This window comes from Oncorhynchus tshawytscha, linkage group LG09, assembly GCF_018296145.1.
Source record: "Oncorhynchus tshawytscha isolate Ot180627B linkage group LG09, Otsh_v2.0, whole genome shotgun sequence".
Taxonomy (NCBI): Eukaryota; Metazoa; Chordata; class Actinopteri; order Salmoniformes; family Salmonidae; genus Oncorhynchus; species Oncorhynchus tshawytscha.
Genome location: NC_056437.1, coordinates 1,642,250 through 1,665,904, shown reverse-complemented (window position 1 = coordinate 1,665,904; position 23,655 = coordinate 1,642,250). Strand labels below are relative to the sequence as shown.

The 23,655-nt window shown below is 49.1% G+C and overlaps 1 protein-coding gene across 1 annotated transcript in view; it reads right to left on the bottom strand.

Annotated features, from left to right (window-relative positions):
- Positions 1-23,655, bottom strand: part of cntfr (ciliary neurotrophic factor receptor) — a 553,504-nt gene that overhangs the window by 11,844 nt on the left and 518,005 nt on the right. The window contains exon 7 of the mRNA XM_042326362.1: positions 2,119-2,308. Within this exon, the coding sequence (XP_042182296.1) occupies positions 2,119-2,308 (190 nt within the window). The remainder of the gene's footprint in view (positions 1-2,118; positions 2,309-23,655) is intronic.

Here is a 23,655-nt window from a genome sequence, read left to right as displayed (position 1 = left end):
AACAAAATAGATCTGGTAGAAGAAAATACACAAAAGAAAAACAGTGTTTTCTTACCACCATCTTCGAAATGGAAGAGAAAGTTATAGCCATCACTCTGGTTGTAATTCTGATAGTGTCCACACGATGGCAGCAGTGTATGTGCAAAATGTCAGATGGATAACTTGGAGTATAACTGATTCTCAAGACTTTTAGTGTGATGTCACCAAGGTACATTTGGGCAATTCGTGAAAAAGACAGTCGCGTTCAAATTCAATTTGTCTGCAAGAAAGAATATTTGTATACTTGGACTTTGATTCAGCTCTTCCAGTATTAGCAGCCATATTATAAGTTCAACATTTGCAAAACAACCAGTTTTCAGAACTTCATGATTCTGAATAGCCTTATAACTTTTTGTCCAAAATGAAAAGCCATGCAGTCGTACAAGGTTAGTATCTACATTTTACAATATATACATGGTGTCCGATACTCCCGTAAAGCCCAGCTCATTTGCTATCTAGCTAGTTTTGTTTGACCCGATTGGTGCTCATTTGACAAAGATGCTGTTGTTCAAGAGATGGCCGCCCGCGTCATCGGAGTGCCATGAAAGCGTCACTCTCTGACCAAATATGGTGTCCTATAGGATATACTACACCCCTAATGATAGAGTGGAGTCTTGTTACCTTCTAGGATCTCTGAGGAATAGATACGAATGTGATTTGACTCGTTCAAACAACATTTAGGGTGAGATTTCCACAGATTCCTTTCTTTGCAAATTGAGTGGAAATACAACATCGATCATGCATGCTATATGGACCTTTTTAGGACATGAAAAATTATTTTATCTAACAGAACGACACTTCATGTTATCTCTGGGACCCTTTGGATTATAAATCAGAGCAAGATTTAAGAATGTAAGTACACATTTCACCTTCAGAGGTGAATTTATGAAATCTATCGCATTGGAAAAAGTGTTTTGTTGTTAGGAGCTCACCTCAAACAATACTATGGCATTTTTTTCCGCAGTAATAGCTACTGTAAATTGGACAGTGCAGCTGATTTAAGACACTTTGGAATGGAGTCTGAACCTGTTTCTCTCCGTACCTGTCTCTCTCTGCACCTGTCTCTGTCTGTACCGGTCTCTGTCTGCAACTGTCGCTGTCCCTATGGATCCTGGTCAAATGTACTGCACTTAGGGTTAGTGTTAGGGTAGATGTAGGGTTAGGGGTCAGGGGTTAGGGTTGGGGTCAGGGTTGGGGTTATGGTTGGTGTTAGGGTAGATGTAGGGTTAGGGGTCAGGGGTTAGGGTTAGCATTGAGTAGGTACCGAGGAGCGGTTCCTGCTTGGTGGTGGAGGGGATCTGTTTGGGTTAGGGTTAGGGTTAGGGTTAGGGTTAGGGTTAGGGTTAGGGTTAGGGTTAGGGTTGGGGTCAGGGTTAGGGTTAGGGTTGGGGTTGGGGTCAGGGTTGGGGTCAGGGTTGGGGTCAGGATTGGGGTCAGGGTTGGGGTTAGGGTTGGGGTCAGGGTTGGGGTCAGGGTTGGGGTTAGGGTTGGGGTCAGGGTTAGGGTCGGGGTCAGGGTTGGGGTTGGGGTCAGGGTTGGGGTTAGGGTTGGGGTTAGGGTTGGGGTCAGGGTTAGGGTCAGGGTTAGGGTTAGGGTTGGGGTTAGGGTTAGCGTTGGGGTTAGGGTTGGGGTCAGGGTTGGGGTCAGGGTTGGGGTCAGGGTTGGGGTTAGGGTTGGGGTTAGGGTTGGGGTTAGGGTTGGGGTCAGGGTTGGGGTCAGGGTTGGGGTTAGGGTTGGGGTCAGGGTTGGGGTCGGGGTCAGGGTCGGGGTTAGGGTTAGGGTTGGGGTTGGGGTTGGGGTCGGGGTTAGGGTTGGGGTCAGGGTTGGGGTTAGGGTTGGGGTTAGGGTACGTACTGAGGAGCAGCTCCTGCTTGGTGGTGGAGGGATCTGTTTGGGTTAGGGTTGGGGTCAGGGTTGGGGTTAGGGTTGGGGTCAGGGTTGGGGTTAGGGTTGGGGTTAGGGTACGTACTGAGGAGCAGCTCCTGCTTGGTGGTGGAGGGGATCTGTTGGGGTCAGGGTTGGGGTCAGGGTTGGGCTTAGGGTTGGGGTTAGGTTTGGGGTTAGGCTTCAGGTACGTACCGAGGAGCAGTTCCTGCTCAGTGGTGGAGGGGATCTGTTTGGGTTCATCAATCCAGGGGGTGGCGTGCACCGCGACGCTCCAGTCACTCCAGGTGCCGATCTCCATGTCCTTAGCCGCCACCTGGATGATGTACTCCTTCCCTGCGTACGCATCCGTTATGGTGTGGGCCGTACTGTCTGACAACTCCACCTGAAACACACCAATCAGAGAGAAGCACCATCCGTTATGGTGTGGGCCGTACTGTCTGTCAACTCCACCTGAAACACACCAATCAGAGAGAAGCACCATCCGTTATGGTGTGGGCCGTACTGTCTGACAACTCCACCTGAAACACACCAATCAGAGAGAAGCACCATCCGTTATGATGTGGGCCGTACTGTCTGTCAACTCCACCTGAAACACACCAATCAGAGAGAAGCACCATCCGTTATGGTGTGGGCCGTACTGTCTGACAACTCCACCTGAAACACACCAATCAGAGAAAAGCACCATCCGTTATGGTGTGGGCCGTACTGTCTGACAACTCCACCTGAAACACACCAATCAGAGAGAAGCACCAAAATGGATGCCCTTTAATTAAAAGCATCTAGTTAATCAGAGAGAATCTACAGTACCTCTCATTGTCTACTGGGGTGTCACTTCCTTTAGACAATCCAGTCATCACTGTCTGTGATAACCCTTTTTCAAAGCTCCTTTTACACTGAGAGAAAGCTCCTATTGCATTGAAAAAGCTTCTATAACACTGAGAGAAAGCTCCTAGTACACTGAGAAAGCGCTTTCTAAACTGAGAGAAAGCTCCTATAATACTGAGAGAAAACTCCTATTACATTGAGAAAGCTCCTATAACAATAAAAGAAAGCTCATAACATGGAGAGAAAGCTCCTATAACACTGAGAGAAAGCTCCTATTACATTGAGAAAGAGCTTTCTAAACTGAGAGAAAGCTCCTAGTACACTGAGAGAAAGCGCTTTCTAAACTGAGAGAAAGATCCTATAACACTGAGGTAAGCTCCTATAACACTGAGAGAAAGCTCCTAGTACACTGAGAGAAAGCTCCTACTACATTGAGAAAGCGCTTTCTAAACTGAGAGAAAGCTCCTAATACGCCGAGAGAAAGCTCCTACAACATTGAGAAATCTCCTATAACACTGAGAGAGAGCTCCTATTACATTGAGAAAGCTCCTTTAACACTGAGAGAATGCTCCTAGTGCACTGAGAGAAAGCTCTTTCTAAACTGTGAACGATCCTATAACACTGAGAGAAAGCTCTTTATAACCTGAGAGAAAGCTCATATTACACTGAGAGAAAGCTCTTTATAAAGTGAGAGAAAGCTCCTATAACTCTGAGAGAAAGCTCCTATAACACTGAGAGAAAGCTCCTATAACACAGAGAGAAAGCTCCTACAACACCGAGTGAAAGATTCTATAACACTTAAAGAAAGCTCCTATTACGCTGAGAGATAGTTCCTATTACTTTCTGAAAACTCCTATAACACTGAGAGAAAGCTCCTATTACATTAAGAAAGCTTCTATTACACTGAGAGAAAGCTCCTATTACACTGAGAGAAAGCTCCTATAACACTGAAAGAAAGCTCTTATAACACTGAGGGAAAGCTCCTATAACACTGAGAGAAAATTCCTATCACAATGAGAAATCTCCTACAACAAAGATTTAAAGCTCCTATTTTACGGAGAGAAAGCTAATTGTACACTGAGAGAAAGATACTATTACACTGAGAGAAAGCTCTTTGTAAACTGAGAGAAAGCTCCTATTACTCTGAGATAAAGCTCCTATTACTCTGAGAGAAAGCTCCTATAACACTGAGAGAAAGCTCTTATAACACTGAGAGAAAGCTCCTATAACTCTGAGAGGTAGCTCCTATAACTCTGAGAGAAAGCTCCTATAACACTGAGAGAAAGCTCCTATTACACTGAGAGGGCGTTCCTATTACTTTCTGAAAACTCCAAAAACACTGAGAGAAAGCTCCTACAACACCGAGTGAAAGCTCCTATTACACTTGAAGAAAGCTCCTATTACACTGAGAGATAGTTCCTATTACACTGAGAGAAAGCTCCTATAACACTGAAAGAAAGCTCCTATAACACTGAGAGAAAGCTCCTATTACACTGAGAGAACACTCCTATAACACTGAAAGAAAGCTCTTATAACACTGAGCGAAAGCTCCTATAACACTTAGAGAAAGCTCCTATTACACTGATAGAAAGCTCCTATTACACTGAGAGAAATATCCTATTACATTGAGAAAGCTCCTATAGCAATGAGAGAAAGCCCCTTTAACACTGAGAGAAAATTCCTATCACAATGAGAAATCTCCTACAACGAAGCTCCTATTTTACGGAGAGAAAGCTAATTGTACACTGAGAGACATAAACTATTACACTGAGAGAAAGCTCTTTGAAAAACTGAGAGAAAGCTCCTAATACTCTGAGAGAAAGCTCCTATAACATTAAGAGAAAGCTCCTATAACACTGAGAGAGAGTTCCTATTAAATTGAGAAAGCTCCTATTACACTGAGAGAAAGCTCCCATTGCTTTCAGAAAGCTCATATAACACTGAGAGAAAGCCCCCATTGCTTTGAGAAAGCTCATATAACACTGAGAGAAAGCTCCCATTGCTTTGAGAAAGCTCATATAACACTGAGAGAAAGCTCCCATTGCTTTGAGAAAGCTCCTATAACACTGAGAGAAAGCTCCCATTGCTTTGAGAAAGCTCCTATAACACTGAGAAAAAGCTCCTATAACACTGAGAAAAAGCTCCTTTAACACTGAGAAAGCTCATATTATATTGAGAAATCTCCAACTACATTGAGAAAGCTTTTATAACACTGAAAGAAAGCTCCTATTTCGCTGAGAGAAAGCTCTTCAGAGAACAACACGGTTTTACATCCATGTGCCCTCTCAGAGATACCCCCCAACACCCCCTGTGTCCTCTCAGAGATACCCCCCCAGCACCTCAATGTCTCTTCTCACTACCACCTCTCAGAGATAGCCCCAACACCCCCTGTGTCCTCTCAGAGATATCCCCAACTCCCTCTGTGTCCTCTCAGAGATATCCCCAACTCCCTCTGTGTCCTCTCAGAGATATCCCCAACTTCCTCTTTTTTCTCTCAGAGATATCCCCCAACTCCCTCTGTGTCCTCTCAGAGATTCCCCCAACACCACCTGTGTCCTCTCAGAGATACCCCCAACTCCCTCTGTGTCCTCTCAGAGACACCCCCAACACCACCTGTGCCCTCTCAGAGATACTGCCAACACCCCTGTGTCCTCTCAGAGATACCGCTCAACACCCCTGTGTCCTCTCAGAGATACCCCCAACTCCCTCTGTGTCCTCTCAGAGACACCCCCAACACCCCTGTGCCCTCTCAGAGATGCCCCCAACACCCACTGTGTCTACTCAGAGACACCCCCAACACCCCTGTGTCCTCTCAGAGACACCCCCAACACCCCTGTGTCCTCTCAGAGACACCCCCAACACCCCGTGTCCTCTCAGAGATACCCCCAACACCCCCTGTGTCCTCTCAGAGATACCCCCAACACCCCTGTGTCCTCTCAGAGATACCCCCAACACCCCCTGTGTCCTCTCAGAGACACCCCCAACACTCCCTGTGCCCTCTCAGAGATACCCCCAACACCCCTGTGTCCTCTCAGAGACACCCCCAACACCCCTGTGTCCTCTCAGAGATACCCCCAACACCCCTGTGTCCTCTCAGAGACATCCCCCAACACCCCCTGTGTCTCTCAGAGATACCCCCAACACCCCTGTGTCCTCTCAGAGACACCCCCAACACCCCTGTGTCCTCTCAGAGATACCCCCAACACCCCCTGTGTCCTCTCAGAGATACCCCCAACACCCCCTGTGTCCTCTCAGAGATATCCCCCAACACCCCCTGTGCCCTCTCAGAGATACCCCCAACACCCCTGTGTCCTCTCAGAGATACCCCCAACACCCCCTGTGTCCTCTCAGAGATACCCCCAACTCCCTCTGTGTCCTCTCAGAGATACCCCCAACCCTCTGTGTCCTCTCAGAGATACCCCCAACACCCCCTGTGTCCTCTCAGAGATACCCTCAACTCCCCTGTGTCCTCTCAGAGATACCCCCCAACTTCCCCTTTGTCTCTCAGAGATATCCCCCAACTCCCTCTGTGTCCTCTCAGAGATTCCCCCAACACCCCTGTGTCCTCTCAGAGATACCCCCAACACCCCCTGTGTCCTCTCAGAGATACCCCCAACACCCCCTGTGTCCTCTCAGAGATACCCCCAACACCCCCTGTGTCCTCTCAGAGACACCCCCAACACCACCTGTGCCCTCTCAGAGATACTGCCAGAGACACCCCCTGTGTCCTCTCAGAGATACCGCTCAACACCCCTGTGTCCTCTCAGAGATACCCCCAACTCCCTCTGTGTCCTCTCAGAGATACCCCCAACACCCCTGTGTCCTCTCAGAGATACCCCCAACACCCCTGTGTCCCTCAGAGACACCCCCTAACACCCCTGTGTCCTCTCAGAGACACCCCCAACACCCCCTGTGTCCTCTCAGAGACACCCCCAACACCCCCTGTGTCCTCTCAGAGACACCCCCACACACCCCTGTGTCCTCTCAGAGACACCCCCAACACCCCTGTGTCCTCTCAGAGATACCCCCCAACACCCCCTGTGTCTACTCAGAGACACCCCCAACACCCCTGTGTCCTCTCAGAGACAACCCCCAACACCCCTGTGTCCTCTCAGAGATACCCCCAACACCCCTGTGTCCTCTCAGAGATATCCCCCAACACCCCTGTGTCGTCTCAGAGACACCCCCAACACCCCTGTGTCCTCTCAGAGATACCCCCAACACCCCCTGTGTCCTCTCAGAGATACCCCCAACACCCCTGTGTCCTCTCAGAGATACCCCCAACTCCCTCTGTGTCCTCTCAGAGACACCCCCAACACCCCTGTGCCCTCTCAGAGATACTGCCAACACCCCCTGTGTCCTCTCAGAGATACCGCTCAACACCCCCTGTGTCCTCTCAGAGATACCCCCAACTCCCTCTGTGTCCTCTCAGAGACACCCCCAACACCCCTGTGCCCTCTCAGAGATACCCCCAACACCCACTGTGTCTACTCAGAGACACCCCCAACACCCCTGTGTCCTCTCAGAGACACCCCCAACACCCCTGTGTCCTCTCAGAGACACCCCCAACACCCCTGTGTCCTCTCAGAGATACCCCCAACACCCCTGTGTCCTCTCAGAGATACCCCCAACACCCCCTGTGTCCTCTCAGAGACACCCCCAACACTCCCTGTGCCCTCTCAGAGATACCCCCAACACCCCTGTGTCCTCTCAGAGACACCCCCAACACCCCTGTGTCCTCTCAGAGATACCCCCAACACCCCCTGTGTCCTCTCAGAGATACCGCTCAACACCCCCTGTGTCCTCTCAGAGATACCCCCAACTCCCTCTGTGTCCTCTCAGACACACCCCCAACACCCCTGTGCCCTCTCAGAGATACCCCCAACACCCACTGTGTCTACTCAGAGACACCCCCAACACCCCTGTGTCCTCTCAGAGACACCCCCAACACCCCCTGTGTCCTCTCAGAGACACCCCCAACACCCCTGTGTCCTCTCAGAGATACCCCCAACACCCCCTGTGTCCTCTCAGAGATACCCCCAACACCCCTGTGTCCTCTCAGAGATACCCCCAACACCCCCTGTGTCCTCTCAGAGACACCCCCAACACTCCCTGTGCCCTCTCAGAGATACCCCCAACACCCCCTGTGTCCTCTCAGAGACACCCCCAACACCCCTGTGTCCTCTCAGAGATACCCCCAACACCCCTGTGTCCTCTCAGAGACACCCCCAACACCCCTGTGTCCTCTCAGAGATACCCCCAACACCCCTGTGTCTACTCAGAGACACCACCCAACACCCCTGTGTCCTCTCAGAGACAACCCCCAACACCCCTGTGTCCTCTCAGAGATACCCCCAACACCCCCTGTGTCCTCTCAGAGATATCCCCCAACACCCCCTGTGTCCTCTCAGAGACACCCCCAACACCCCTGTGTCCTCTCAGAGATACCCCCAACACCCCTGTGCCCTCTCAGAGATACCCCCAACACCCCCTGTGTCCTCTCAGAGATACCCCCAACTCCCTCTGTGTTCTCTCAGAGATACCCCCAACTCCCTCTGTGTCCTCTCAGAGATACTGCCAACACCCCCTGTGTCCTCTCAGAGATACCCCCAACACCCCCTGCGTCCTCTCAGAGATACCCCCAACACCCACTGTGTCCTCTCAGAGATACCCCTCAACACTCCCTGTGTCCTCTCAGAGATACCCCCAACACCCCTGTGTCCTCTCAGAGATACCCCCAACACCCCTGTGTCCTCTCAGAGATACCCCCAACACCCCCTGTGTCCTCTCAGAGATACCCCCAACACTCCCTGTGTCCTCTCAGAGATACCCCCAACACTCCCTGTGTCCTCTCAGAGATACCCCCAACACCCCTGTGTCCTCTCAGAGATACCCCCAACACCCCTGTGTCCTCTCAGACACCCCCAACACCCCTGTGTCCTCTCAGAGATACCCCCAACACCCCCTGTGTCCTCTCAGAGATACCCCCAACACCCCTGTGTCCTCTCAGAGATACCCCCCAACACCCCTGTGTCCTCTCAGAGACACCCCCAACACCCCCTGTGTCCTCTCAGAGACACCCCCAACACTCCCTGTGTCCTCTCAGAGACACCCCCAACACCCCCTGTGTCCTCTCAGAGATACCCCCAACACCCCTGTGTCCTCTCAGAGACACCCCCAACACCCCTGTGTCCTCTCAGAGATACCCCCAACACCCACTGTGTCCTCTCAGAGATACCCCCAACACCCCTGTGTCCTCTCAGAGATACCCCCAACTCCCCCTGTGTCCTCTCAGACACCCCCAACACCCCTGTGCCCTCTCAGAGACACCCCCAACACCCCCTGTGTCCTCTCAGAGATACCCCCAACACCCCCTGTGTCCTCTCAGAGATACCGCTCAACACCCCTGTGTCCTCTCAGAGATACCCCCAACTCCCTCTGTGTCCTCTCAGAGACACCCCCAACACCCCTGTGTCCTCTCAGAGACACCCCCAACACCCCCTGTGTCCTCTCAGAGACACCCCCAACACCCCCTGTGTCCTCTCAGAGACACCCCCAACACCCCTGTGTCCTCTCAGAGACACCCCCAACACCCTGTGTCCTCTCAGAGACACCCCCAACACCCCTGTGTCCTCTCAGAGATACCCCCAACACCCCTGTGTCCTCTCAGAGACACCCCCAACACCCCTGTGTCCTCTCAGAGATACCCCCAACACCCCCTGTGTCCTCTCAGAGATACCCCCAACACCCCCTGTGTCCTCTCAGAGATACCCCCAACTCCCTCTGTGTCCTCTCAGAGACACCCCCAACACCCCTGTGTCCTCTCAGAGATACCCCCAACACTCCCTGTGTCCTCTCAGAGATACCCCCAACACCCCTGTGTCCTCTCAGAGATACCCCCAACACCCCCTGTGTCCTCTCAGAGATACCCCCAACACCCCCTGTGTCCTCTCAGAGACACCCCCAACACCCCTGTGTCCTCTCAGAGACACCCCCAACACCCCCTGTGTCCTCTCAGAGACACCCCCAACACCCCCTGTGTCCTCTCAGAGACACCCCCAACACCCCTGTGTCCTCTCAGATACACCCCCAACACTCCCTGTGTCCTCTCAGAGATACCCCCAACACCCCCTGTGTCCTCTCAGAGATACCCCCAACACCCCCTGTGTCCTCTCAGAGACACCCCCAACACCCCTGTGTCCTCTCAGAGATACCCCCAACACCCCCTGTGTCCTCTCAGAGATACCCCCAACACCCCCTGTGTCCTCTCAGAGATACCCCCAACTCCCTCTGTGTCCTCTCAGAGATACCCCCAACACCCCCTGTGTCCTCTCAGAGATACTGCTAACACCCCTGTGTCCTCTCAGAGATACCCCCCAACTCCCCTGTGTCCTCTCAGAGATATCCCCCAACTTCCTCTTTTTTCTCTCAGAGATATCCCCCCAACTCCCCTGTGTCCTCTCAGAGATCCCCCAACACCCCTGTGTCCTCTCAGAGATTACCCCCAACACCCCTGTGTCCTCTCAGAGATACCCCCAACACCCCCTGTGTCCTCTCAGAGATGCCCCCAACACCCCCTGTGTCCTCTCAGAGATACCCCCAACACCCCCTGTGTCCTCTCAGAGATACTGCCAACACCCCTGTGTCCTCTCAGAGATACAACACCCCTGTGTCCTCTCAGAGATACCCCCAACACCCCTGTGTCCTCTCAGAGACACCCCCCAACACCCCCTGTGTCCTCTCAGAGATACCCCCCAACACCCCTGTGTCCTCTCAGAGACACCCCCAACACCCCTGTGTCCTCTCAGAGATACCCCCAACACCCCTGTGTCCTCTCAGAGATACCCCCAACACCCCTGTGTCCTCTCAGAGATACCCCCAACACCCCTGTGTCCTCTCAGAGACACCCCCAACACCCCTGTGTCCTCTCAGAGATACCCCCAACACCCCTGTGTCCTCTCAGAGATACCCCCAACACCCCTGTGTCCTCTCAGAGACACCCCCAACACCCCTGTGTCCTCTCAGAGATACCCCCAACACCCCTGTGTCCTCTCAGAGAGAGACACCCCCAACACCCCTGTGTCCTCTCAGAGACACCCCCAACACCCCCTGTGTCCTCTCAGAGATACCCCCAACACCCCTGTGTCCTCTCAGATACACCCCCAACACCCCTGTGTCCTCTCAGAGACACCCCCAACACCCCTGTGTCCTCTCAGAGATACCCCCAACACCCCTGTGTCCTCTCAGAGACACCCCCAACACCCTGTGTCCTCTCAGATACCCCCAACACCCCCTGTGTCCTCTCAGAGATACCCCCAACACCCCTGTGTCCTCTCAGAGATACCCCCAACTCCCTCTGTGTCCTCTCAGAGACACCCCCAACACCCCTGTGCCCTCTCAGAGATACCCCCAACACCCCCTGTGTCCTCTCAGAGATACCCCCAACTCCCCTGTGTCCTCTCAGAGATATCCCCCAACACCCTGTGTCCTCTCAGAGACACCCCCCAACACCCCTGTGTCCTCTCAGAGATATCCCCCAACACCCCCTGTGTCCTCTCAGAGATTCCCCCAACACCCCTGTGTCCTCTCAGAGATACCCCCAACTCCCCCTCTCAGACCCCCAACACCTGTGTCCTCTCAGAGATACCTCCCAACACCCCCTGTGTCCTCTCAGAGATACCCCCAACACCCCTGTGTCCTCTCAGAGATACCCCCAACACCCCTGTGTCCTCTCAGAGACACCCCCAACACCCCTGTGTCCTCTCAGAGATACCCCCAACACCCCTGTGTCCTCTCAGAGATACCCCCAACACCCCCTGTGTCCTCTCAGAGACACCCCCCCCAGACACCCCTGTGTCCTCTCAGAGATACCCCCAACACCCCTGTGTCCTCTCAGAGATACCCCCAACACCCCTGTGTCCTCTCAGAGATACCCCCAACACTCCCCTGTGTCCTCTCAGAGATACCCCCAACACCCCTGTGTCCTCTCAGAGATACCCCCAACACCCCTGTGTCCTCTCAGAGATACCCCCAACACCCCTGTGTCCTCTCAGAGATACCCCCAACACCCCCTGTGTCCTCTCAGAGATACCCCCAACACCCCTGTGTCCTCTCAGAGATACCCCCAACACCCCTGTGTCCTCTCAGAGACACCCCTGTGTCCCTCAGAGACACCCCCAACACCCCTGTGTCCTCTCAGAGACACCCCCAACACCCCCTGTGTCCTCTCAGAGACACTCCTGTGTCCCTCAGAGACCCCCCCTGTGTCCTCTCAGAGATACATGCCCCCAACACCCCCTGTGTCCTCTCAGAGACACCCCCAACACCCCTGTGTCCTCTCAGAGATACCCCCAACACCCCCTGTGTCCTCTCAGAGATACCCCAACACACCCCCTGTGTCCTCTCAGAGATACCCCCAACACCCCCTGTGTCCTCTCAGAGATACCCCCAACACCCCTGTGTCCTCTCAGAGATACCCCCAACACCCTCTGTGTCCTCTCAGAGATACCCCCAACACCCTGTGTCCTCTCAGAGATACCCCCAACACCCTCTGTGTCCTCTCAGAGATACCCCCAACACCCCCTGTGTCCTCTCAGAGATACCCCCAACACCCCCTGTGTCCTCTCAGAGATACCCCCAACACCCCTGTGTCCTCTCAGAGATACCCCCAACACCCCTGTGTCCTCTCAGAGATACCCCCAACACCCCTGTGTCCTCTCAGAGATGCCCCCAACACCCCCTGTGTCCTCTCAGAGATACCCCCAACACCCCTGTGTCCTCTCAGAGATACCCCCAACACCCCCTGTGTCCTCTCAGAGATACCTCCCAACACCCCCTGTGTCCTCTCAGAGATACCCCCAACACCCCCTGTGTCCTCTCAGAGATACCCTCAACACCCCCTGTGTCCTCTCAGAGATACCCCCAACACCCCTGTGTCCTCTCAGAGACACCCCCAACACCCCTGTGTCCTCTCAGAGACACCCCCAACACCCCCTGTGTCCTCTCAGAGATACCCCCAACACCCCCTGTGTCCTCTCAGAGATACCCCCAACACCCCCTGTGTCCTCTCAGAGACACCCCCAACACCCCTGTGTCCTCTCAGAGATACCAACACCCCCTGTGTCCTCTCAGAGATACCTCCCAACACACCCTGTGTCCTCTCAGAGATACCCCCAACACCCCTGTGTCCTCTCAGAGATACCCCCAACACCCCGTGTCCTCTCAGAGATACCCCCAACACCCCTGTGTCCTCTCAGAGACACCCCCAACACCCCTGTGTCCTCTCAGAGACACCCCCAACACCCCTGTGTCCTCTCAGAGATACCCCCAACACCCCTGTGTCCTCTCAGAGATACCCCCAACACCCCTGTGTCCTCTCAGAGACACCCCCAACACCCCTGTGTCCTCTCAGAGATACCCCCAACACCCCTGTGTCCTCTCAGAGATACCCCCAACACCCCTGTGTCCTCTCAGAGATACCCCCAACACCCCTGTGTCCTCTCAGAGACACCCCCAACACCCCTGTGTCCTCTCAGAGATACCCCCCAACACTTTGGTGAATGGAGAGTAATGATCAAATACAGCATTGTTTGGCTCCTACATTTACATTTTAATGGAACTGTCTTCTTCGTAATTGGTCGTGAGTGTTGCTCACATCCCCTGAGACTGGCAGTCTCAGAGCCAAAAAGAGAGAGGGCTTTCATTTCAATTCATCCATGGCTGCATCCCAAATGCCTTTACAGTATTGTACACTACTTCTAACCATAGGTCCGTTTCATATCCACCATATCTATCACCCTATATTCTAACCACAGATATAATACCATATATAACACCATATCATTATAACCATAGAGACAATACTATATATACCTTCATTATAACCATATACAATACATTACCTAACTTGATTATAATCATAGAGACAATACTATATATAACACCATATCATTATAACCAGAGACAATACCAGTATATACAACTACCTATACTCTGCCTAAACTAACTATACTCTACCCAAACTACCAATACTCTACCTAAACTCCTTATGCTCTGCCTCAACTCCCTATGCTCTGCCTCAACTCGCTATACTCTGCCTCAACTCCCTAAATTCTGCCTCAACTCCCAATACAAATCAAATCATCAAATCAAATTTTATTTGTCACATACACATGGTTAGCAGATGTTAATGCGAGTGTAGCGAAATGCTTGTCATTCTAGTTCTGACAATGCCGTAATAACCAACAAGTAATCTAACTAACAATTCCAAAACTACTGTCTTATACACAGTGTAAGGGGATAAAGAATATGTACATAAAGATATATGAATGAGTGATGGTACAGAGCAGCATAGGCAAGATACAGTAGATGGTATCGAGTACAGTATATACATATGAGATGAGTATGTAAACAAAGTGGCATAGTTAAAGTGGCTAGTGATACATGTATTACATAAGGATGCAGTCGATGATATAGAGTACAGTATATACGTATGCATATGAGATGAATAATGTAGGGTAAGTAACATTATATAAGGTAGCATTGTTTAAAGTGGCTAGTGATATATTTACATCATTTCCCATCAATTCTCATTATTAAAGTGGCTGGAGTTGAGTCAGTGTCAGTGTCAGTGTGTTGGCAGCAGCCACTCAATGTTAGTGGTGGCTGTTTAACAGTCTGATGGCCTTGAGATAGAAGCTGTTTTTCAGTCTCTCGGTCCCAGCTTTGATGCACCTGTACTGACCTCGCCTTCTGGATGATAGCGGGGTGAACAGGCAGTGGCTCGGGTGGTTGATGTCCTTGATGATCTTTATGGCCTTCCTGTAACATCGGGTGGTGTAGGTGTCCTGGAGGGCAGGTAGTTTGCCCCCGGTGATGCGTTGTGCAGACCTCACTACCCTCTGAAGAGCCTTACGGTTGTGGGCGGAGCAGTTGCCGTACCAGGCGGTGATACAGCCCGCCAGGATGCTCTCGATTGTGCATCTGTAGAAGTTTGTGAGTGCTTTTGGTGACAAGCCGAATTTCTTCAGCCTCCTGAGGTTGAAGAGGCGCTGCTGCGCCTTCTTCACGATGCTGTCTGTGTGAGTGGACCAATTCAGTTTGTCTGTGATGTGTATGCCGAGGAACTTAAAACTTGCCACCCTCTCCACTACTGTTCCATCGATGTGGATAGGGGGGTGTTCCCTCTGCTGTTTCCTGAAGTCCACAATCATCTCCTTAGTTTTGTTAACGTTGAGTGTGAGGTTATTTTCCTGAAACCACACTCCGAGGGCCCTCACCTCCTCCCTGTAAGCCATCTCGTCATTGTTGGTAATCAAGCCTACCACTGTTGTGTCGTCCGCAAACTTGATGATTGAGTTGGAGGCGTGCGTGGCCACGCAGTTGTGGGTGAACAGGGAGTACAGGAGAGGGCTCAGAACGCACCCTTGTGGGGCCCCAGTGTTGAGGATCAGCGGGGTGGAGATGTTGTTGCCTACCCTCACCACCTGGGGGCGGCCCGTCAGGAAGTCCAGTACCCAGTTGCACAGGGTGGGGTCGAGACCCAGGTTACTCTGCCTCAACTCCCTATACTCTGCCTCAACTCCCTATACTCTGCCAAAACTCCCTAAACTCTGCCTCAACTCCCGATACCCAGTCTAAACTCCCTATACTCTGCCTCAACTCCCTATACTCTACCTAAACTCCCTATACTCTGGCTCAACTCCCTATTCTCTACCTCAACTCCCTATTCTCTACCTCAACTCCCTATACTCTACCTCAACTCCCTATACTCTGCTTCAACTCCCTATACTCTACCTCAATTCCATATACTCTACCTAAACTACCTATACTCTTTCTAAACTACCTAAACTGTATCTAAACTACCTCAACTCTACCTAAACTACCCCAACTCTACCTCAACTCCCTATGCTCTATCTAAACTACCTATACTCTATCTAAACTACATATACTCTACCTAAACTACCTATACTCTAACTAACCTCCCTATGCTCTGCCTCAACTCCCTATGCTCTGCCTAAACTCCCTACACTCTACCTAAAATCTACCTAAACCACGTATACTCTACCTAAACTCTACCTAAACTACCTATACTCTACCTAAACCGCCTATACTCTACCTAAACTGCCTATACTCTACCTACACTGCCTATACTCTATCTAAACTACATATAATCTACCTAAACTACCTATAATCTACCTAAACCACCTATACTCTACCTAAACTCTACCTACACTACCTATACTCTACCTAAACTGCCTATACTCTGCCTCAACTCCATATGCTCTGCCTAAACTACCTAAACTCTATCTAAACAATCTAAACTCTATCTAAACTCTATATAAACTGCCTCAACTCCCACTGCCCTGCCTCAACTCCCTATGCTCTGCCTCAACTCCCTATGCTCTATCTAAACTACCTAAAATCTACCAAAACTACCTATACTCTACCTAAACTACCTATACTCTGCCCCAACTCCCTATACTCTGCCTCAACTCCCTAAACTCTGCCTCAACTCCCTATACTCTGCCTCAACTCCCTATACTCTGCCTCAACTCCCTATACTCTACCTAAACTACCTATAATCTACCTAAACCACCTATACTCTACCTAAACTCTACCTAAACTACCTATACTCTACCTAAACTACCTATACTCTACCTAACCTCCCTATGCTCTGCCTCAACTCCCTATGCTCTGCCTCAACTCCCTATACTCTGCCTAAACTCCCTATACTCTACCTAAAATCTACCTAAACCACCTATACTCTACCTAAACTCTACCTAAACTACCTATACTCTACCTAAACTGCCTATACTCTTCCTAAACTGCCCATACTCTACCTACACTGCCTATACTCTATCTAAACTACATATAATCTACCTAAACTACCTATAATCTACCTAAACCACCTATACTCTACCTAAACTCTACCTACACTACCTATACTCTACCTAAACTGCCTATACTCTGCCTCAACTCCATATGCTCTGCCTAAACTACCTAAACTCTATCTAAACAACCTAAACTCTATCTAAGCTCTATGTAAACTACCTAAACTCTACCTAAACTCTATCTAAACTGCCTCAACTCCCAATGCCCTGCCTCAACTCCCTATGCTCTGCCTCAACTCCCTATGCTCTATCTAAACTACCTAAACTCCCTATACTCTGCCTCAACTTCCTATACTCTGCCTCAACTCCCTATACTCAGCCTCAACTCCCTAAACTCTGCCTCAACTCCCTATACTCTGCCTCAACTCCCTAAACTCTGCCTCAACTCCCTATACTCTGCCTCAACTCCCTATACTCTGCCTCAACTCCCTAAACTCTGCCTCAACTCCCTAAACTCTGCCTCAACTCCCTATACTCTGCCTCAACTCCCTATACTCTGCCTCAACTCCCTATACTCTGCCTCAACTCCCTATACTCTGCCTCAACTCCCTATGCTCTGCCTCAGCTCCCTATACTCTGCCTCAACTCAATATACTCTGCCTCAACTCCCTATGCTCTGCCTAAACTACCTATACTCTGCCTCAACTCCCTATGCTCTGCCTAAACTACCTAAACTCTACCTAAACTCTATCTAAACTACCTAAACTCTACCTAAACTACCTATACTCTACCTAAACTCTATCTAAACTCTACCTAAACTCTACCTAAACTCTATCTAAACTGCCTCAACTCTCAATGCTCTACCAACTACATGCACAGTGGCTTGCAAAAGTGTTTATCCCCCTTGGCGTTTTTCCTATTTTGTTGTATTACAACCTGAAATTGATATTTATCTGGATTTCATGTAATGGACATAGATAAAATTGTCCAAATTGGTGAAATGAAATGAAAAAAAGTACTGTTTAAAAAACTCCCCCCCCCAAAAAAAAAACTGAGAAGTGGTGCGTGGATATGTTTTCACCCCCTTTACTATGAAGCCCCTAAATAAGATCTGGTGCAACCAATTACCTTCATAAGTCACATAATTTGTTAGATTGCACACAGGTGGACTTTATTTAAGTGTCACATGATCTCAGTATATATATACCTGTTGTGAAATGCTCCAGAGTCTGCAACACCACTAAGGAAGGGGCACCACCAAGCAAGCGGCACCATGAAGACCAAGGAGCTCTCCAAACAGGTCAGGGACAAAGTTGTGAAGAAGTACAGATCAGGGCTGGGTTATAAAAACATATATGAAACTTTGAACATCCCACGGAGCACCATTAAATCCATTATTAAAAAATGGAAAGAATATGGCACCACAACAAACCTACCAAGAGAGGGCCGACCACCAACACTCACAGGCAGGGAAGGAGGGCAACAACGATACCAAAGATTACCCTGAATTAGCTGCAAAGCTCCACAGCAGAGATTGGAGTATCTGTCCATAGGACCACTTTGAGCCGTATACTCCATAGACCTGGGATTTACGGAAGAGTGGCCAGAGAAAAACCATTGTGGCCAGAAACAAATAAGCAAACACATTTGGTGTTCGCCAAAAGGCGTGTGGGAGACTCCCCAAACATATGGAAGAGGGTACTCTGGTAAGATTAGACTAAAATTGAGCTTTTTGTCCATCAAGGAAAATGCTATGTCTGGCACAAACCCAACACCTCTCATCACCCTGAGAACACCATCTCCACAGTGAAGCATGGTGGTGGCAGCATCATGAGTGGGGATGTTTTTCATCGTCAGGGAAACTGGTCAGAATTGAAGGAATGATGGATGACGGGAAATACAGGGAAATGTTTCAGACTTCCAGAGATTTGAGACTAGGCCGGAGGTTCACCTTCCAGCAGGACAATGACCCTAAGCATACTGCTAATGCCACACTTGAGTGGTTTAAGGGGAAACATTTAAATGTCTTGGAATGGCCTAGTCAAATCCCAGGCCTCAATCCATTTGAGAATCTGGGTTATGACTTAAAGATTGCTGCACACCAGCAGAACCCTTCCAACTTGAAGGAGCTGGAGCAGTTTTGCTTTGAAGAATGGGCAAAGATCCCAGTGGCTAGATGTTCCAAGCTTATAGAGACATACCCCAAGAGACTTGCAGCTGTAATTGCTGCAAAAGGTGGCTCTACAAAGTATTGACTGTAGTGGGGTGAATAGTTATGCAAAAGGTGGCTCTAAGAAGTATTGACTGTAGTGGGGTGAATAGTTATTCAAAAGGTGGCTCTACAAAGTATTGACTGTAGTGGGGTGAATAGTTATGCAACAGGTGGGTCTACAAAGTATTGACTTTGGGGGGGTGAATAGTTCTGCAACAGGTGGCTCTACAAAGTATTGACTTTGGGGGGAATAGTGAATAGTTATGCACTGGAGTTATGGGGGTGAATAGTTATGCACTGGAGGGGGTGAATAGTTATGCACTGAGGGGGTGAATAGTTATGCACTGGAGGGGTGAATAGTTATGCACTGGAGGGGGTGAATAGTTATGCACTGGAGGGGTTGAATAGTTATGCACTGGAGGGGGTGAATAGTTATGCACTGGACGGGGGTGAATAGTTATGCACTGGAGGGGGTGAATAGTTATGCACTGGAGGGGGTGAATAGTTATGCACTGGAGGGGGTGAATAGTTATGCACTGGAGGGGGTGAATAGTTATGCACTGGAGGGGCACTGGAGGGGGCACTTGAATAGTTATGCACTGGAGGGGGTGAATAGTTATGCACTGGAGGGTGAATAGTTATGCACTGGGGTGAATAGTTATGCACTGGAGGGGGTGAATAGTTATGCACTGGAGGGGGTGAATAGTTATGCACTGGATGCACTGGGGGTGAATAGTTATGCACTGGAGTTATGCACTGGGGGTGAATAGTTAGGCACTGGAGGGGGTGAATAGTTATGCACTAGAGGGGGTGAATAGTTATGCACTGGAGGGGGTGAATAGTTATGCACTGGAGGGGGTGAATAGTTATGCACTGGAGGGGGTGAATAGTTATGCACTGGAGGGGGTGAATAGTTATGCACTGGAGAGGGGTGAATAGTTATGCACTGGAGGGTGAATAGTTATGCACTGGAGGGGGTGAATAGTTATGCACTGGACTGGAGGGGTGAATAGTTATGCACTGGAGGGGGTGAATAGTTATGCACTGGAGGGGGTGAATAGTTATGCACTGGAGGGGGTGGGGTGAATAGTTATGCACTGGAGGGGGTGAATAGTTATGCACTGGAGGGGGTGAATAGTTATGCACTGGAGGGGGTGAATAGTTATGCACTGGAGGGGGTGAATAGTTATGCACTGGAGGGGGTGAATAGTTATGCACTGGTTATGCACTGGGGGTGAATAGTTATGCACTGGAGGGGGTGAATAGTTATGCACTGGAGGGGTGAATAGTTATGCACTGGAGGGGGTGAATAGTTATGCACTGGAGGGGGTGAATAGTTATGCACTGGAGGGGGTGAATAGTTATGCACTGGAGGGGGTGAATAGTTATGCACTGGAGGGGGGGTTGAATAGTTATGCACTGGAGGGGGTGAATAGTTATGCACTGGAGGGGGTGAATAGTTATGCACTGGAGGGGTTGAATAGTTATGCACTGGAGGGGTGAATAGTTATGCACTGGAGGGGTTGAACTGGAGGGTTATGCACTGGAGGGGGTGAATAGTTATGCACTGGAGGGGGTGAATAGTTATGCACTGGAGGGGGTGAATAGTTATGCACTGGAGGGGTTGAATAGTTATGCACTGGAGGGGGTGAATAGTTATGCACTGGGGTGAATAGTTATGCACTGGAGGGGGTGAATAGTTATGCACTGGAGGGGGTGAATAGTTATGCACTGGACTGGGGGTGAATAGTTATGCACTGGAGGGGGTGAATAGTTATGCACTGGAGGGGTTGAATAGTTATGCACTGGAGGGGGGTGAATAGTTATGCACGCTCATGTTTTCAGTTTTTTTTTGTGTTATTTCTTGTTTGATTCACAATGAAAACTGTTTTTCATCTTCAAAGTGGTAGGCATGTTGTCTAAATCAAATGATACAAACCCCCCCAAAAATCTATTTTAATTTCAGGTTGTAAGGCAACAAAATAGGAAAAATACCAAGGGGGTGAATACAATCACAAGCCACTATACTCCACCTAAACTACCTATACTCTCCCTATACTCTCCCTAAACTACCTATACTCTCCCTATACTCTCCCTAAACTACCTATACTCCACCTAAACTACCTATACTCTCCCTATACTCCACCGAAACTACCTATACTCTCCCTAAATTAAATAAACTACCTATACCTAATACACGAACTACCCTCTAAGACAGGACTATGGGTTCGATTCCTGGGGCCACCCATATGTAAAATGCATGACTGATGACTGTAAGTCGCTTTGGATAAAATCCTCTGCTAAAATCACATATATAAAGTCTACTGCAGACAAAGACGTGGCTATTATATTTAATGTAATAATGTCTGTCCAAACACAGCTAGAGATTCGAGATAGAGCAGCATTAAATTAAGACAGACAGATAAGTGGCTATTATATTGAATGTAATAATGTCTGTATAATAATCAAATGCCTGGTCAAACTCTGTGCTCGTGATTCAACACTGACCAGCAGCAAATCAGGATACTTCGAATACTTGGGCCGAGTACAGGGCCATGGAAAGCAAAAGTGCACTATGAAGGGAGCATGGTTCCATTTAGGCCTAGGTATTAATCACTTACAATGTGTTGCAGTTCAAAGTTCCAACTACACACAGACAACTGAACACCTAAACACCTGAACAGCTGAACACCTGAACACCTGAACAGCTAAACAGCTGAACAGCTAAACATGTGAACCCCTGAACACCTGAACACCTGAACCCCTCAACACCTGAACAGCTGAACATCTGAACACCTGAACAGCTAAACAGCTGAACAGCTAAACATATGAACCCCTGAACAGCTGAACACCTGAACACCTGAACACCTGAACAGCTGAACAGCTGAACCCCTCAACACCTGAACAGCTGAACAGCTGAACACCTGAACAGCTAAACAGCTGAACAGCTAAACATATGAACCCCTGAACACCTGAACAGCTGAACATCTGAACACCTGAACAGCTAAACAGCTGAACAGCTAAACATATGAACCCCTGAACACCTGAACAGCTGAACATCTGAACACCTGAACAGCTAAACAGCTGAACACCTGAACAGCTAAACAGCTGAACAGCTAAACATATGAACACCTGAACAGCTAAACACCTGAACACCTGAACAGCTGAACACCTGAACACCTGAACAGCTAAACAGCTGAACAGCTAAACATATGAACCCCTGAACACCTGAACAGCTGAACATCTGAACAGCTGAACCCCTGTACACCTGAACACCTGAACACCTGAACACCTGAACAGCTGAACCCCTCAACACCTGAACACCTGAACAGCTGAACCCCTGAACACCTGAACACCTGAACACCTGAATACCTGAACACCTGAACACCTGAACGCCTGAACAGCTGAACCCCTGTACACCTGAACACCTGAACCCCTGTACACCTGAACACCTGAACACCTGAACACCTGAACGCCTGAACAGCTGAACCCCTCAACACCTGAACAGCTCAACAGCTGAACACTTGAACACCTGAACCCCTGAACATCTATCTCCTCTAGTCTGCTGTGAGGAGGGAAGTGTCTGGTTGTTGGAGGGAGAGAGAGAGAGACAGAGATACAAATTCTATCTAGTCACCGTTGCCCTAGAACAAAACAAAACACTAGACACACCTCGACCTAAACATCAGCTCCACAGGTATATTCCACAAAGCTATGAACGAGATGAGAGACAAGGCAAGAAGGGCCTTCTACACCATTAAAAGGAACATAAAATGTGACATCCCATTTATGATCTAACAATACTATAAGCAGGTATATAGGACCCATTTCCCTCTATGGTTGTGAGGTCTGGGGTCCACTTACCCACAGAATTCACAAAATGGGAGAAACACCTAATTGAAACTCTACATGCAGAATTCATATGTATTATGTGTATTTTGCAAAACCCCAAATAATGCATGCAGAGGAGAATTAGGCCGATACCCGCTAATTATCAAAATCCAGAAAAGAGCCGTTAAATTCTACAACCACCTAAAAGGAAGCGATTCTCAGAACCTTCCATAACAAAGCCATCACCTACAGAGAGATGAAGCTGGAGAAGAGTCCCCTAAGCAAGCTGGTCCTGGGGCTCTATTCACAAACACAAACACAACCCACAGAGCCCCAGGACAGCAGCACAATTAGACACAACCAAATCAGGAGAAAACAAAAAGATGATTACTTGACACATTGGAAAGAATTAACTGAGCAAACTAGAATGCTAATTGTCCCTAAATAGAGAGTACACAGTGGCAGAATTACCTGTCTCTCAAGAGAAGACAGGCTATGTGCACACTGACCACAAAATTAGGTGGAAACTGAGGGCAACCAGTGAAGAACAAACTCCATTGTAAATACAACTCATAAATACGTTTATTTATTTTCCCTTTTGTACTTGAACTATTTGCACATCGTTACAACACTGTATATATACATAATATGACATTTGTAATGTTTTTATTCCTTTGGAACTTTTGTGAGTATAATGTTTACTGTTCATTTTTCATTGTTTATAATTCACTTTTGTTTTTATCTATTTCACTTGCTTTGGCAATGTAAACATCTGTTTCCCATGCCAATAAAGTCCTTAAATTTAATTGAATTGAGAGAGACAGAGGGGGAAGGGACCAGAGAAAGTTGGACATTGTTCAGAGATGACATAACGAAAGAGAGAGAAAGGAGAGTGACACCCCAGCCTGACTTCAGTCTTTTGGTAAATCAACGCTTTGAAGCAACACCATTCTTTTATCTGAAACCAACATTCCTGGGCTTCTATCTCTGTGTCACGTATCTAGGGCCAGGTCAGAAGAGTATCCCCAA